Source organism: Macrotis lagotis, chromosome X (genome assembly GCF_037893015.1).
Source record: "Macrotis lagotis isolate mMagLag1 chromosome X, bilby.v1.9.chrom.fasta, whole genome shotgun sequence".
Taxonomy (NCBI): domain Eukaryota; kingdom Metazoa; phylum Chordata; class Mammalia; order Peramelemorphia; family Peramelidae; genus Macrotis; species Macrotis lagotis.
In genome coordinates, this window is record NC_133666.1 from 168,132,424 (window position 1) to 168,148,676 (window position 16,253).

A 16,253-nucleotide genomic window follows, 5' to 3' on the forward strand; every position below is an offset into this window, starting at 1 on the left:
TGATCCTCATAACATCCCTGGGAGATTAGTGCTATTATGATTTCCCATTTTTATGGAAGGGGAAACTGAGGCAGGCAGTTGTTAAGTGATCTAGACATCATCACACAGCTAAGTGAAGCAGAATTTGAATCCATATCTTCCTGTCTCCAAGTCCAGAACTCTTTAACTACTTATGCTACCTACAGGCTGTCTTGGGGGGTGTGGAACGGGGACATAGAGACAGACATAGGCACTAGAGAAATCTGATGAAGAAACTAAATGTCAGTCTTCATTGTGTTCTGCCATTGAAGAGTTGTCTTAGTCATTGATGGGTTAGTTAGTGGATTTGTCCTGGGTCTCCAAGCCAGCTGAACCAGAAGTGAAACTTATAGCCTCTGAGATCAGGATCTCTGTCCCCTCTTGAAGTCTGTTTCTCAGGGATGTAAATAGATCTAGTTAAAATGACTCCCTGGTTAATGAAGCAGCACTCTATTGGCTGAAGGAGAGACAGAAGACTTTCCCTGAGGTTAGGATTTGGCTTCAAAGGAGATGAGATTTCATTCCTCCAACTAAAGGAAAGGCTGACGATTGGAAGTGAAGGTTCAAGTAGACTATTGGTGGGGAGAGGGTCTGAGAAACTAGGCTGTTTCGGGCAGGAGTTGTAGGGGTTTGTTTGTTTTTATTGGACTTGTAGTTTTTTACCAGAGCCCTGAGGCTCTCCCTGGCTTCTTCCTCCCACCCTGTGAGATGGAAGGGAAAGTATCTGAATTTTCCTATTCTCTGCCAGTTGGCAAAACCTACCAGACTACACCCCACCCCTTTTTCTTTCCCTGAGGGAAAAGGAAGCCTATTTAGCACCTCCTAAGGGAGGCTCTAGAGGAAGGGGGGAAAAAAAACAAATTAGAAGACAGTTCCTAGTTCCAGTGCTGCCATTGAGCTTTCTGATTTTGGTCAAACCAATTCACCTCCATGAGTTTCTTTTAATTCATGTGTAAAATAATAGTGGATTGCAAATGAGTCATTTCTAAGGTCCCTTTTAGACTTTCTCAAATTGTATGTAAGCAACCAAGAAGAGCCTCACTTGGCTTTTTTTGATGGTTGTCATGGCTTCCGTCCTCTATGATTCTGTTTATATTTCTCTCCCCTTTTCTTGATTTCTGTCTCTGTCTTTCTATTTCTCCCCCTCTCAATCCCTACCTATCTTGGTTTCTCTGTCTATCTATCTCCTAATTTTACTCTTCTCAGTCTCTCCTCTCTTCTATCTGCACCCTTCCCTCCCTCCTCTCTCCCTCCCTCTGAATGTCATACTGTCTCTATCTCTGTTTCTCCATCTTTGCATCTGTTATTTCTCGTCTCTCTTCCTCTGTTTCTCCCTGTTCCTCTTTCCTCTTCTCCTTTGTTTGACTTCTCTCTTTTCCCCTCTTCTGTGCTCTATTCTTCTCTTCTGTCCTGTTCTCCCCGCCCCCACTCCCTTCTCTTAATTTGTAATATAGTAGAAAATAAAGAAACTTGAGACCTGGCTTCACCTCTGTCACAATCTCCATCTGTGACCTTGGGCAAATTTCTTTGCCTATTTCATCATACTGCGGAAGAAGAGATCAGCTAAATCTTTTGTATTATTTCTTCCTGCTCAGTGTGCTTCCCATAAACCATCACCTTTTCTATCCCACCTTCCATTTTCCCTTCTGTCTCACTTTCTCCATCTCTCTTTTCTTTCACCCTCTCTACCTCTCTTTTTCCAACATCTACCTTTCTTCTGTTTTTTTGGGTTTTTGTTTTTTTTTTGCTCTTCTCTCTTTCCTGCCAAGACTAACCAGTATCCACTGAAAATGCAGCTTCTCCTGCTGGTAATACTTAGAGCTGCTGGCTTTAGGCCAGGTTAGAGCTCTTTTCTTCTCACTTAAGGTCAGTGTTTGAAAAGTGGGCTTTTTGAAGCCTAAGTGTTCCTGAAATTTGACTCATTCTTTCCACCTCTTACCTTGCCTCCTTGGGAGCCTCTCTCCAGGTCAGCCCTGAGTCCCTGGGGCCCTGCTCTGGGTGAGAGAACAGAACTGACCCAGATGTTTGATGGCCTAAAGAAGTATAGATTCAGGTGTTCTCAACTGGATATGTATTCATGTGACTAATTCATTTACCAAATATCTACTTAAACCTTATTATTACTTAATATTGTGGGTGCTAAGTGTTGTAAAGGGGGGGTGTCCCCAAAGTCCTAGCTTTAATGACTTAAAATGGCACCAAGACTTTTGGAATACACCCCTCTATAAGACATTTTCCCTGCCCATAGGAATCTTACAAATCAGTCGGTGGATAAGAAAACTTATAATTCAACTTCTTAAAGTGTTGGGGCAGCTAGGTGGCACAATGGATAGAACACTGATCCTGGATTCAGGAGGACCTGAATTCAAATTCACCTCAGACACTTAATAGTTGCTTAGCTATAAGTCATTAAACCCCAATGCCTTGCAAAAAATCCAAACCCCCCCACCAAAACCCCAAAACCAAGGTGGAATGTATAAAGTATTGTTAGAGAAGAAAAGAATCGCTATTGATTGGGGAAGACTTCATAGAAGATTTGAACTACTATTTGATCTTTTGAAAGTTTATTCCCCTTTTCAGAGCCCTAAGTTCCTTCACTGCAAAATTAAGAGTCTGGCCTAAATGAGTTCTAAAATTCCTTTCAGATCTGGATCCAAATGATTTCAAGAGAAGAGGAAACATTTGAGCTAGGTCTTGAAGGATTAGCATTAAATTAGAATGGGAGGGAGGAGCATGACTGAAGTGTGAAAGTGTAGAGTTATGACGCATTAGAGTTGAAGTTCTGTATATAAGCAGGGAAATAGTAAGTGAGGAGATTGGGGAGGAAAAGGAACCCTCCTGTTTTTGGAAGACTATCTTGATCCAAGTGTCTATGGGAATAGGACCAGTGATATCAAAGGTTTAGGTCTCCAGACCCTCTCTGTAATGTACTGAATGAGCTAACATGCTGGTTGACTCAGTGACTTCACCCAGCATATAACTGAGACAGGACTTGGATCCAGTTCTCTCTGGTTTCAAAGTGGTATCTCTTGCCACCATATCATCTGTAAATGCTTTCTGAGGACTAATTAGAAAAGTTTTGTTTGAGTGCACATGGGTAACCTGTATTAAACTGTTTACTGTCTCAGGGTGAGGGAAGGGAGGGAAAGAATTTAGAACTCAATTTTTTTTAAAATGAAGATAAAAAAAATCTTTCCATGTAATTAGGGAATATATATATACACACACATATATATATATATATATATATATATATATATATATATATATATATATATAAATTAGGTTTTTTTTTGCAAGGCAAATGGGGTTAAGTGGCTTGCCCAAGGCCACACAGCTAGGTAATTATTAAGTGTCTGAGTCTGGATTTGAACCCAGGTCCTCCTGACTCCAGGGCTGGTGCTTTATCCACTGTGCCACCTAGCTGCCCTGGGAATATATTAAAAAATAAATGCTTGTTGTAATTGTTGTTCATAGGGTTTCTGGGTTTGTTTTGGCAGGTAGATTCATAAGTATTTTATGTTATCTACAGTTTAAGTGGAATTTTTCTTTCTATCTCTTGTGCAGGGCTTTGTTAGTAATACACAGGAAAACTGATGATTTAAAATAAATGCTTGTTGATAGAGGAAATTTAGAATTATAATAATAGCTAGCATTCATGTAGCAATTTAAGTTTTGCAAAGCACTCTACAAATATTATCTCATTTTATCTTCACAACAATCTTGTGAAGTAGATGCTATTATCATCTCTTTTTTTTTTACAGATGAGAAAACTGAGGGAGATAGGTTAAGTGACTTGCCCAGGGTCATACATAGTCTGAGACAGGATTAGAACTCAAGTCTTCCTAACAGGTCCAGTGGTCTATCCTTTGTACCACTTAGCTCCTTCAAAAGATCAGTCAAGACTAAGAAGAGACAGAAAAGGAAAGATTTGGGTCTCAAAAACAGACTAGAAGGACTGGTTATGTGTGAAAGGTATTGAAAAAGGAGAGGTCAAAGGTGGCATTGAAGTTTTGGCTCTGGGAGACTGCCAGGATGGGAGAGCCATTGACAAATTGGGAAGAGAACATTTTTCTTGGGAGAGGATAAATTGGGGTGCCATCATGTTATATTTGAAGTGTTCAGGTAGAAATATTCAGGTGGAGATATCCAATGAACAAATTCAAATGTGAGTCAAAAGACATGGTACTATGTCAGTTATATTTGTATGTTTATACACTTACATTGACATGTGACAGTATATATGTCTTAAGTGAACATGCCCCATGATTATACATGTGTGTGTTCCATGATGTAAAGTATGGAAACTGTTTTTGTGGCAGGAAATGCTTAGGTTCTATTTTTCCTCCCTCATTTATTCAGATACAATCTTCCAGAGTGGAGAGGAAGGTGGAAGGGTGGAAATTGCTATTGTCCTTGACCCCTCTTTGGCCTTCTCTTTGCTTCCAGATATGCTTCAGTTGATCAACAACCAAGACAGTGACTTCCCTAGTCTCTTTGACTCCAACTATGGTGGGTCTGCACCCACCTTCCAAGATGTTGGCTCTTCTGGGAGTCTGTCCCCACCCCCCAGCTCTCTCAGCTCCACCCTTGATAACTTCTTGGGGAGCACCAAGGTGCCAACACATGTGAAGTCGTACCAGCCCCCACCTCCTCCCCCTCCTCCAATGACTAGCTTCCAGCCCCCGCAACTGATGGCAGGGCCTGACCTGAACCAAGCCCCATCTGGCATCAAGGAGGAGCCCATGCCATTGTCCATCCTTCAGCCTCCTCCCCCTCAGCTGCTTCCCCAGCCAGGGCTGCCATCCCCAATGGTACCACCACCCCCGCCAGCATCCCAGCCCCATCTACAGTCTCAGCAGCCATCCCAACCCCAGCCTCAGCCCCCATCTCAGCTGCCACCACAGCAAACGCAGCCACCACAGCCACAGCCACAACCACAACCACAAGCACAGCCACAAGAGTTACAGTCATCAGGAGTCATGGTGCCCCAGAGTTTTGCTTCTCCTTCCCAGCCTCAGTTTACCTCTTCATCTCTACTTGACTACCAAGGCCAGGGCAGTTTCCCAGCAGGTGAGTAGTGGGGTGGGAGGGTTTGGGGTGGTGGTACTAAATACAAAGGATGATATGGGGTCTGTTTACCTCACAGTGGAAGTTAGGGGTATTCCAGAATATGGGGATTTATTAGGGGCAAGGGTTGATGGAGCAAAGAGGAATAAGGAAGGTAGATTGGAAAGGAAGCAGTTATCCTTAGCTGTGAGGGCAGTGGTATAAGTTTCTCCTGAGAAGACTCCCTTTTCAGAAATATCTCCTTTACTGGTATCTAAAAATTTCACCATTTGCTCTTCATTCCTTCCAACTAAGCATTAATCTTTCCTGCTCTTCCAAGATTATAAATACAAACTGGGGGAGGGATAATGCCTCAGTGAGAATGAAGTCATTAGGTCCTCTCCTCATCCAGGATAAGTTCAGGGGAGAGGGACAGAGAGTAGTCCCTGAAATGAGGGGGAAACAGAAACATGATTTGAGAGGGGGGGGGGGTTGTTACAGTCCTAATGCCTCTGATGGTTACCATTTCCTCTCTCCCTCCTTTCAGCTGTTCCTCCTGGTAGTGTCCAGCAACCCCTGACCAACCAGCCCCTGTCTCCTCAGGGGCCACTGCCAGTGACCATTCAAACCCAGGTTCAGAATATCTGTCCACAGCAGTTGCTGACAGCACCTGCCCAGGTGGTCTCCTCCCAGATTCAGCAGGTCCCAGTAAGTTTGATTCTCATTCTCTCTCTCTCTCTCTCTCTCTCTCTCTCTCTCTCTCTCTCTCTCTCTCTCTCTCTCTCTCTCTCTCTCTCTCTCATATTCCCTCCTATTGTACAAGTATAGACAGAAAGGGAGAAGCTGGCCTCATTTCTAACCTTGGGGGTGGGGGGGGAGCTTTCCTTGAAGTGAGACCTGAGATCCAGGGAGATCAGAACCAAAATAAACTAGCCAGGCCTGAGGCAGCCCTAGGGAGCGGTTATTTAAGGAATGAGAAGGGATTGCCTTGACCCTGTGTCAGTAAAACTGGGAGAAACTGACTCTTGGATTCCAAAATTTGATCTTCTACCTCTTGCTCCCCTTCTGTGAAGCTGCCCTGTTCCCTTCCTCCACCCCTCCCCACTCAACCCAACTCCTCCCAACAAATGTGAGACTGCAAAAAAATATGTATCCTTATTAGAATTAGTCTGGAGATTCTCTAAAGGCCACATCATAGTCAATAAATATTTATTAAATGCCTTCTGTGTACTATATCTACTATGTAGATAGATTGTGGGTTTGGGAGCTAGAAGACTAGTTTTGTTTAGTGCTTAATAACCAACTGACCTCTTAATGCCTCAGTTTCCTCATCTGTAAAATGGGCATAATTGTAACACCTACTTGGATTTATTGTGGCTTGACTGAGATAATGTAAAGAGCTTTGAAAGTTTAAAGGGTTATAGAAACATCAAGTATTAATATAAATGAGGTCTGTCCATCTTGGAATCTTCTTACAGAAGCACTGAGCTGTTATTACTTGCACATCCCTAAGTTGCCATTGGTTTCTAAAATTCATAGAACTCTTGAATTTCAACGTATTTTAGAGAGACTACCTTATTCAACCCATTAATTTTACAAAGTAGGAAACTGAAATTACATTTCATTTTATATCTGAAAATTATATCTTTTAAATTTCCAGGGGGAGCCTTGATAGATAGATAGATAGATAGATGGATGGATGGATAGTTTGTTTTTATTTTCCAGAGACCATGCCTTTATTTCCCCACCCTGCATTTTATAGGCTGTGCTAAAGCCTCTCTCATCAAAGGTTCTTCTAAACCAAGACTATTACACCACAATATGTTTGGAGAGTATTGCCTCAGTTGAGGATCCTTGGGCCCCAGCCTTGATTGAGTTCATCTGCCCTAGATGTGGAGGGTGTGTTTTAATAGACAGACTCTGGATTTGGGAGTGTCTTCTGTTCTGGGGCCCTTTCCCCCTAAGGCCTGTATTGCTTTTTTTATCTTCAGACTCCTACCTTCGACTTTATTTTGATTCAGAATCCAGAGTGGCCACATCTTCAGTTGGCTGCCTTAGCCATCCATCAACATCAGGCTAGGCAGGAAAGGTGTAAAACAACCAATGATGTCACTTGTTGATTGTCAAAACGCAGTCAGCTGATGGATGACATTGGTGGAAAGTGATCGAGGGATGGATGGCACCCTCCCCTTCTGTTGGGTCTCCTCCCTCTCTGATCCACCTCCAAATGAATCATCCCTGCTCTTCTCTCCCTCTGAGTCCTAATAATCTCTCTTCATCAGGGAGTGAAAGTACCTCCTGGCCCTCCTACCACTGGTGCTACCTCTCCACCATCATGTGCCTTCTTATTATTTCCAGGACTCCATAGAACAAACTGTCTATAGGAAGATCTGCTTTAAACTAAGGACTTTGATGTATTAGTCTGTCCCTACATAGACAACTCTTCCATCTGCCATATCATTTTACTTGGTCATTTTGTCTGGGCTCTCTCTAGTTCTTTCTCAGAAGGCAGAGATCCCAATTGCTCAGCCAACAGAGGGAATGATGAAACCTAGAATCTTAAGAAAATCAACATTCTTCTTGTTGTCACAGGAGAGAAATATTTTTAAGACAAGGTCTTTCCCTCAGGCAGCCCAGCCTAGGATACAGGAGGGGGCTTCTCTTTGAGAAGTGGGCAGCATCATTTCTCTGGCCAGTCAGGAAAGATGCCAGAAACAGATTGCTGCCCTTTACCCATATCACTCTCAGAGAGTTTGGTGTGTTTTTTCTTTTCTTTTTGTAAAATTCTAAACTTAAACCAAACCAAACCCCAAAATAACCCCAATGAGCATTTCTACATTCACAGCAGAACACTTTTTTATTATCTCTTTTTTATGCTTCCTTTCCTTTTTTTAATGTGTATAATAAACTCCAGAGAGCTTTCTCTCCAGCTGACGTTGGCCTTAGTGTAGTGGTTGGCAGGGAGGGAAAGTGTACCAGGCACTGTAGGAAGAGATTTACGATTATTATTTCATTTAATCCTAACAACAACCCTGGGAGGTAGGTGCAGTTATTCTACTGCAGAGGAAGAAGTAGACCAAAGTTGAAGGGCCTTGCTCTGGGAGGAGTAAGTGACTGAAACTGGATTTGAACTTAGGTCTTCCTGATGCCAGGCCTAGCCCTCCACCCACTGCGCCACCTAGCGGTTTCTGGGGGCACAGGATAGATAATTTCTTGAGTTCTTTCAATGCCAACCTTGCATAAATATTCAATGTGACAGAGAAGCCAGGAGGGATATTGGGGGAGGCTGTTCCCTAGCTGAGGCTTTTCCATAAATGTATCTAACACCTTTACCTAGCACTTACCATGAAAAAACAGGACCTTTTCAGATTCTGTGAATCTTGTTTAAACTCTCTTGGGAGTAGAAGAGTGCCTACCTCTGTGAGATGTCTCTGGTTTATGGGAGGATCCTAGCTCATTTGAGTTCGATGTTAACAGAGATGAGTGTTTCTTAAAATTAGATCAAGTTCTTTTCAACTAACAAAAATTTGTTTTCACCCCCTCCCAACCATTTAAAGTAGAAAAACAAAAACAAAATCCTTGACCCAGCAAAACAAATTCTTGTTTTGACCATGTCCAGAAAAAATGCCTCATTCTTTTCCCTGCATCCATTACTTCTCTGGCAGGAATTGAATGGCATGATTGACTATCTGTTCTCTGAAATGGTGACTGGACCTTATATTGATCAGAATTCTTAAATCTTTCAAAGATGTTTGTTTAACAGCATCAACATGTATGAAGCACTCTGGTAAGGGGTTAGGGAAACAAAGAAAAGCAAAACAAATGATTTAGAAAAGAAGACTAGGAAGGAAGAAGGAGGGGCTTCAGAAGGACCTGGGGGACACTGACATTTCTCCCATCCCTTTTGCTAAGGTTCTGCTCCAGCCTCACTTCATCAAGGCTGATTCATTGGTCCTGACGGCTGTGAAGACTGATGTGGGCACTGGAGTAAAGACCTCGGGGATCAACTCTTTGGCCACCACTACAGCAGTGCAGTCTGCCCCTCTGCAGGTCCCGGTATGATGGCCAGGCCAATAAAGGTGGAATTTGTAAGGGCAGGGTGAGATAAAGACATTAGATAGGGTGGTAGAGTCATTGAAGGAAGATCAAAGTCGACCTAAGATCATAACCTCCCAAACGTTGGAATTCCTACTTATTTCTAATGCAGTAGTTACTTTTGTGAATGTGTGTATGTAAGTGGATGAATGGTTGGATATTTCTGGATACCTATGTGAGTTTGAGTGTGTGTGTGTGTGTGTGTGTGTGTGTGTGTGTGTGTGTAGACAGAAAGAAAGGTGGATGGACATAGAGATTTCTAATACAACTGTGAATGGCTTTCTGTGTGTGTGTGTGTATGTGTGTGTGTGTGTGTGTAGATAGAAAGTTGGATGGATAGATAGTTCTAATACAATGAATATGTGAATGTGTATTTGTATGTGGAGATAGATGAATGGGTGGATTTTTTTTTGGCAAGGTAATGGGGTTAAGTGACTTGACCAAGGCCACACAGCTAGGTAATTATTAAGTGTCTGAGGCCGGATTTGAACTCAGGTACTCCTGACTCCAGGGACAGTGCTCTATCCACTGTGCCACCTAGATGCCCCAAATGGATGGATTTTCCTAATACAATGAGTAACTTTGTGACTATATACATATAATATGTAGATAGAAAGATGGATAGGATAGGTAGACAGCTATTTCTAATATAATGGGTACCTTTGAGAAAATGTGTTTATCTATCTGTCTAAATTCTGGGTGGGAATAACCCTTAAATCTTGGGTTACCTCTTCCTACAGACCATCTGACCTCCATGATTGCCTTCTTTCCATGCTGTTTGGCCTTTCTTAGTCATTTTTCTTTGAATCTTTCCTTCTTTCTACTCTTCCCTAGCTCTGAAACCCTCTGTTCCTCTTCCCCATTACACACTGCCCTGGCTTTGAGTTAATTACATCTCTCTTACCTTAAATAGACCCTGGTGAGTGGAGGTACTATTTTAGCCACTGTGCCCCTGGTGGTAGATGCTGACAAACTGCCCATCAATCGTCTTGCTGCTTCAGGCAAGACCCCCAGCTCTCAGAGCAAAGGGGAGAAGAGAACAGCTCACAATGCTATTGAGAAGCGTTATCGATCTTCTATTAATGACAAGATTGTGGAACTCAAAGACCTGGTGGTGGGAACTGAAGCCAAGGTATGGGATAGAGAAGGAAAGGAGAGGAATTGCAGAGGGGGAAGGGAGCAGAAATCAGAGAGGAAGATTAAGACAAGTGGAAAGGGGGACACTTTCAGAAATCCAGGGAAAGATGAAAGAGAACTGGAAAGCCAGGACTGAGGAAATATCTTAGACCTGGAGCCAGAAACAGCCTCAGAAGCCATCTGTTCAATCCCCAAAGAGAAAACTCAAGAATGAGGGAGACATGAGAGCCCTGCTTTCCTTACTTAAGCATCTCAAAGGGTTCTTAACCTTTATGTGTGTTCTGGACCCCTCTGGTGGACTAGTGAAATCTATGTTTAAGTTTATAATATATGTAGGATTATAAAAGAAACCAGTTATAATGAAGCACAATTAAAAAAACCAAGTTTGTGAGCCCCAGGCTAGCAACCCTTGAGCTAATAAATATGCAGTATTCCTCCATCAGTATCTTCCCTGTCATCCCTGCTTCATCTGAGGGAAAAATCTGGGACTTAATATCCAGAGCCAGCTCCAGGAATGCTTTAGCGTGATGAAGGATGCTGGGGGGATAAGAGTGACCAGGTCTCAGATGACAGGACCTCAATCATTCCATTCCAGCTGAACAAATCAGCCATCCTGAGGAAGGCCATCGACTACATCCGATTCCTGCAGCAGACCAATCAGAAGCTAAAGCAAGAGAACGTGACTCTCAGGATGGCTATGCAGAAGAATAGTGAGTTTTTCCTAAGGGTTTCCCCATAACCCAAGCCAATGGGACTTGGGGGCAATGTCAAGCGTGGAGAGTTGACTTATTGTTGACTTATTGTCTGAACTGGGAAACTCCCTATTCCTAGAATACCATGTTGTCAACCAAGGGAGGGACGATGCTATTACTGCTATCTCCAATGGGCTCCTTTCCAACTCCTACCTTTGGTACAAGTCTAGCTTGAGAGTTGGGTAAGGAAGAAATTCCCAGATTGAGTCAAGTGAAGTCCTTATACAAACAGAAATACAAGCAAAAAAATATTGAGTCCCTTCCTTTAGGGAAGGTTGACTGTCCCAGATCCTTCCTTAAAATGGAGCTTCTTAGAAAGGCTCACTAATGGGAGAAGGGGGACTTTTGGGACTCCAGGGTAAGAAGTCAGCTGAAGTATGACAGAGAATGAAGGAAAGCTGGCCAGGGACTTTTTTTGTGCTCAAGTAGGGACTATGGACCCTTCCTCTTATCCTTGCTTTTTCTCTATTCTGCACCAAATTCCAGAATCCCTGAAAGACCTGGTGACATCATCATGCAGTAGTGGGAGCATGGACATACCAATGGAGATCATCAAGCCAGAGATGGTGGATGCACTGACTCCGCCACCCTCTGATGCTGGTTCCCCCTCCCACAGCAGCCCCCTGTCCCTGGGTAGTGGTGGCAGTGGCAACAGCAGTGACTCAGAACCTGACAGCCCGATGTTTGAAGATCCCAAGGTACCCGATTGGGGTGGGAGAGTATACCACTTTGGGGTTTCTATGAAACTTCCTCCTTATCCTACTTCATTACTCTTCTCTTCCACTGTCGCACCTAAAGACCCCAAAATCCCTTCTGTTTTTGGTTTTTGACTGGGGCACCTTTGTAGTAGGTCAGGCAATGGATAGATTATTTTTTTGCCACTGAAGGAACTTGAATATTTTCCTCTGTAGAATGAGTGGAAATGGATAGTCTTTAAGTTCCCTGCCATCTCAAAATATTCTAAATTTTTATGATTCTGTGATGTAGATCTCAAAGTTTTGAGGCTTCACTCCAAATTTTCCTTAATAATTTAGGGTATATCTTCTCATCATTTTATGTGAATATTTTCAGCATGGGGTTCAGAGGATGATTGATTTAATGATATAACCTAGCCATTTTAAATACTGAAAGGTATTTTATATTTGTTATTTCATTTAATCCTCAAAGATGAGCACATGGAGAAGTTAACAGAGAAGTTAAGTGACTTGCCCAGAGTCATCCAATTAACAAGTGTCTGAGACAGGATTCAAATTCAGCTCTTTCTGGTTTCAAGTCCCAACACTACTCATTGAACCCTTTGACCCTTTGGAAACCCTATAGCCCAGGACCCTTATTTTATTTTGTTTTTTTTTTTTTGTACTTTTTTCTCAATTACATGTAAAAACAATTTTTGACATTTGTTTTTTAAATTTTTGAGTTCAAAATTCTTCCCTTCCCCCTTGAGGAAGCAAGCCATTTGATATAGTTTATTCATGTGCAGTTATGCAAAACTTATTTCCACATTAGCCACATTGCAAAAGAAAACACAGGCTTAAAAAACCCCAAGAAAAATAAAGTTAAAAGAAGTATGCTTCAATCTGCATTCAGACTCCCAACAGTTTTTTCTCTGGAAGTAGATAACATTTTTCATCATAAATCCTTCAGAATTGTCCTGGATCACTGTATTGCTGAGAATAGCTAAGTTATTCACATTTGATATTTCATATAATATTGTTGCTTTGTGTACAACATTTTCCTAGTACTGTTCATTTCACTTTATATCAGATCGTGTAAGTTCTTCCAGGTTTTTCTGAAAGCATCATTTCCTTTTTTTTCTTTCAAACTTTTTAAAAATTTTTTTGAGTTTTGAGTTTTACAAGTTTTCTCCCAATCTTACTCCCCACCCCCACCCCATGGAAAGCAATCTTCCAGTCTTTATTTTGTTTACATGTTGTACATTGATCCAAATTGAGTGTGATGAGAGAGAAATCACATCCTTAAGGAAGAAACAAAAAAGTATAAGAGATAACAAGATCAGACAATAAGATGTGTTTTCTTTTTCTAAATTAAAAGGAATAGTCCTTGAAATTTGTTCAAACTCCACGGCTTTTTATCTGGATACAGATGGTATTCTCCACTGCAGACAGCCCAAAATTGTCCCTGATTGTTGCACTGATGGAATGAGCAAGTCCTTCAAGGTTGATCATCACCCCCATGCTGTTGATAGGGTGTACAGTGTTTTTCTGGTTCTGCTCATCTCACTCAGCATCAGTTCATGCAAATCCCTCCAGGCTTCCCTGAATTCCATCCCTCCTGGTTTCTAATAGAACAATAGTGTTCCATGGCATACATATACCACAGTTTGCTAAGCCATTCCCCAATTGAAGGACATTTACTTGATTTCCAATTCTTTGCCACCACAAACAAGGCTGCTATGAATATTTTTGTACAAGTGATGTTTTTAACCTTTTTATCATCTCTTCATGGTATAGACCCAGTAGTAGTATTACTGGATCAAAGGGTATGCTCATTTTTGTTGCCCTTTGGGCATAGTTCCAAATTTCTCTCCAGAAAGGTTGGATGAGTTCACAGCTCCACCAACAGTGTAATAGTGCCCCAGATTTCCGACAACCCTTCCAACAATGATCATTATCCTTTCTTGGTCATTTTGGCCAGTCTGAGAGGTGTGAGGTGGTACCTCAGAGAAGCTTTAATTTACATTTCTCTAATAATTAATGATTTAGAGCAATTTTTCATTATGGCTATGGATTGCTTTGATCTCCTCATCTGTAAATTGCCTTTGCATATCCTTTGACCATTTGTCAATTGGGGAATGAAAGCATCATTTCTTGTAGCACAATAGTATTCCATCACAGTCATATACCACAGCTTGTTCAGCCATTCTCCAAAGGTTGAGCATGCCATCAATTTCCAGTTCTTTGTCACTACAAAAAGAATTGCTATTAATATTTTTTAACTTATGTAAAGTTGGCTTCCATGTAAAGTCACAGCATTTTATTTGTTCTAAAATTTTCTGCTTTCTCCTCTGAGGGCTTTTCTAGTCTTAGTGTCTGAAGTTGAATGACCAGGTCTGGGTTCTCCTTTCTTACTTAGTTTGTAAATTTAAAGATTTTGGCCATATAACCTCCTCTGAGGGCTTTTAAATATTATGTTCATAGTGTTAGAAGGGACCTTTAAGAGTATTCATTCAACCCCATTTTACAGATAAAGATGTTGAGGCACCAAGGTGGAAAGCTAGTTTCCCAAGGTCACAAGAGGAGGTAGTAACTGAACTGACACTAGAATCTAGGGCTCCTAACTCCCACTCTGTTGATCTTTTCAGTTTGTTTGAACAGCTGCTTTCTTTTGGGCAGCTCCCTCAGGTCTAAGTAAACCCTGCTGCAGGGCTGAGAGGTCATTAAGAGTTGTTAGGCAGTCATGTGTCTTGCTTACATCATTGCCCCTTGTTTCCTAACCATCACTTTAGAATTGTGTTAAGAAAAATAAAAAATATTTCTTTCAGAAAGAAATATTGAGAAAGGTTAGAGGTCATTGATTCTAATGCCTCAAATTTATTTTTAAAATGTAATTTAAGTCCTGGTAAGGTTTATTTTTTTTCTCCTACCTCTTCCCCATTGGGTTGAGAAACAAAAACAAAGGCCCTTGTCACAAGTGTTCGTAGGAAAGCAAAATAAATGTCCACATTGATCATGTCCAAAAATACATGTTTTCTTTTGCATATTTAGTTCATTATCTCTCTAGGGAGGTGGGCAGCATATTTCATCATGAGGCCTCTGGAATCAAGTTTGATCATTGCATTGATCAGAATTCTTAAATCTTTCAAGCTAACCTCATTTTACAGAGGAGGAGCTTGAAGTCTATAGAATTCCAGAGAATCCATTTGGTATAGGTTTCATGGGCAGGAAATGGTAGACCCGGAATTTCCATAACTTCTTTTTCCTAGCCTTGAACTCCAGCATTCTTTCCTGAATACTGTCTGATGTCCTCTCTCCAGCTAGTAGGAAGCTGGGGCTTCACCAGGGATTTCCTTGTGTTTCAGGTTAAACAGGAACAGCTCCCCTCCCCCAGCAGCCTGGGTATGCTGGATCGATCCCGCTTGGCCTTGTGTGCCTTTGTCTTCCTCTGTCTTTCCTGCAACCCGTTGGCCTCCCTTCTAGGCAGGAACAGTGGCCAGAGCCAGGCAGATACTACCACCACCTACCATGGACGTAGCATGCTAGGAACAGAGAACAAAGGTAAGACTGGCCAGGCATGCCACCAGACCCTGAGGGTGCAGGATCAAGAAGGACCTGAAAACTATCCCAGGCTGGTCTCCTGAGGAGGGGATGGGTCTTGGTTGTACTGCAGGGACCAGCAGAAGCTTGGTTGGTTAAACCTGTTTTTCAAGATAAATGGGGAAACGGGATAGATTTAATTCGATTCAACAAATATTTACAGCAGACACTGGTGGATAGACTTAAGTTTTGTATTTTTTTTATATTTGGGTATTTTGTAAGGCAGTGGGGTTAGTGACTTGTCCAAGATCACACAGCTAGTATCAAGTGTCTGAGATCAGATTTGAACTCTGGTCCTCCTGACTTCAGGACTGGTGCTCTATCCACAGCACCACCTAATTGCCCTAACAAAGTTTTAAAAAGATGCTGTCCTTACCCTCATGGAGCTTATATTCTAGTGACGGCATGACAAGTATAAATAATAAATATATAATAAACATAATCTGTTAAGTATATTATAGAGGCACAGACTGTAAGAATGGCAGCTAGCCTTTCTAGAGCTCTTAAAGATTTACAAAGCACTTTAGATATATTACTTATCTCCATTTTATAGATAAGGCAACAAGGTTGAACAAGATTGAGTGACTTTTCCAAAGTCACACAGCTAGTAAGTGTTGAGGTATGATTAGGACTTGGGGGTTCCTGATTCCAGGTCTAACACTATTCCAGATCCCTCTCCAATCACTTAGTAAAAAATGTTTAAGGGGAGAAAGACCTTGACTGAGAAGAGCAGGGCAGGGTTCATGGAGGATGTGCATTTGGGAATCACAGACATAGAACTGGAAAGAACACCTAGACCAGTTTTTTGAGCTTTCAGATGAGGAAAATGAGGTCCTTTGAGAGGGGGGTTGAGGATTTTGCCCAGGGTCACAGGTGTAGTAAAATAGCAGATTTGAGGCTTGGTTCTAAAGCCTTCCCTTGCAACATC

At 41.8% G+C, this 16,253-nt stretch overlaps 1 protein-coding gene across 3 annotated transcripts in view; it reads left to right on the forward strand.

Moving 5' to 3' along the window:
* SREBF1 (sterol regulatory element binding transcription factor 1) overlaps positions 1 to 16,253 on the forward strand; it is a 61,892-nt gene that overhangs the window by 31,856 nt on the left and 13,783 nt on the right. For all 3 annotated transcript variants that reach the window (XM_074208587.1, XM_074208586.1, XM_074208588.1), the window contains exons 2-8: positions 4,468 to 5,091; positions 5,615 to 5,775; positions 8,980 to 9,123; positions 10,076 to 10,294; positions 10,895 to 11,009; positions 11,538 to 11,749; positions 15,091 to 15,286. In XM_074208587.1, coding sequence (XP_074064688.1) covers positions 4,468 to 5,091; positions 5,615 to 5,775; positions 8,980 to 9,123; positions 10,076 to 10,294; positions 10,895 to 11,009; positions 11,538 to 11,749; positions 15,091 to 15,286 — 1,671 coding nt within the window. The remainder of the gene's footprint in view (positions 1 to 4,467; positions 5,092 to 5,614; positions 5,776 to 8,979; positions 9,124 to 10,075; positions 10,295 to 10,894; positions 11,010 to 11,537; positions 11,750 to 15,090; positions 15,287 to 16,253) is intronic.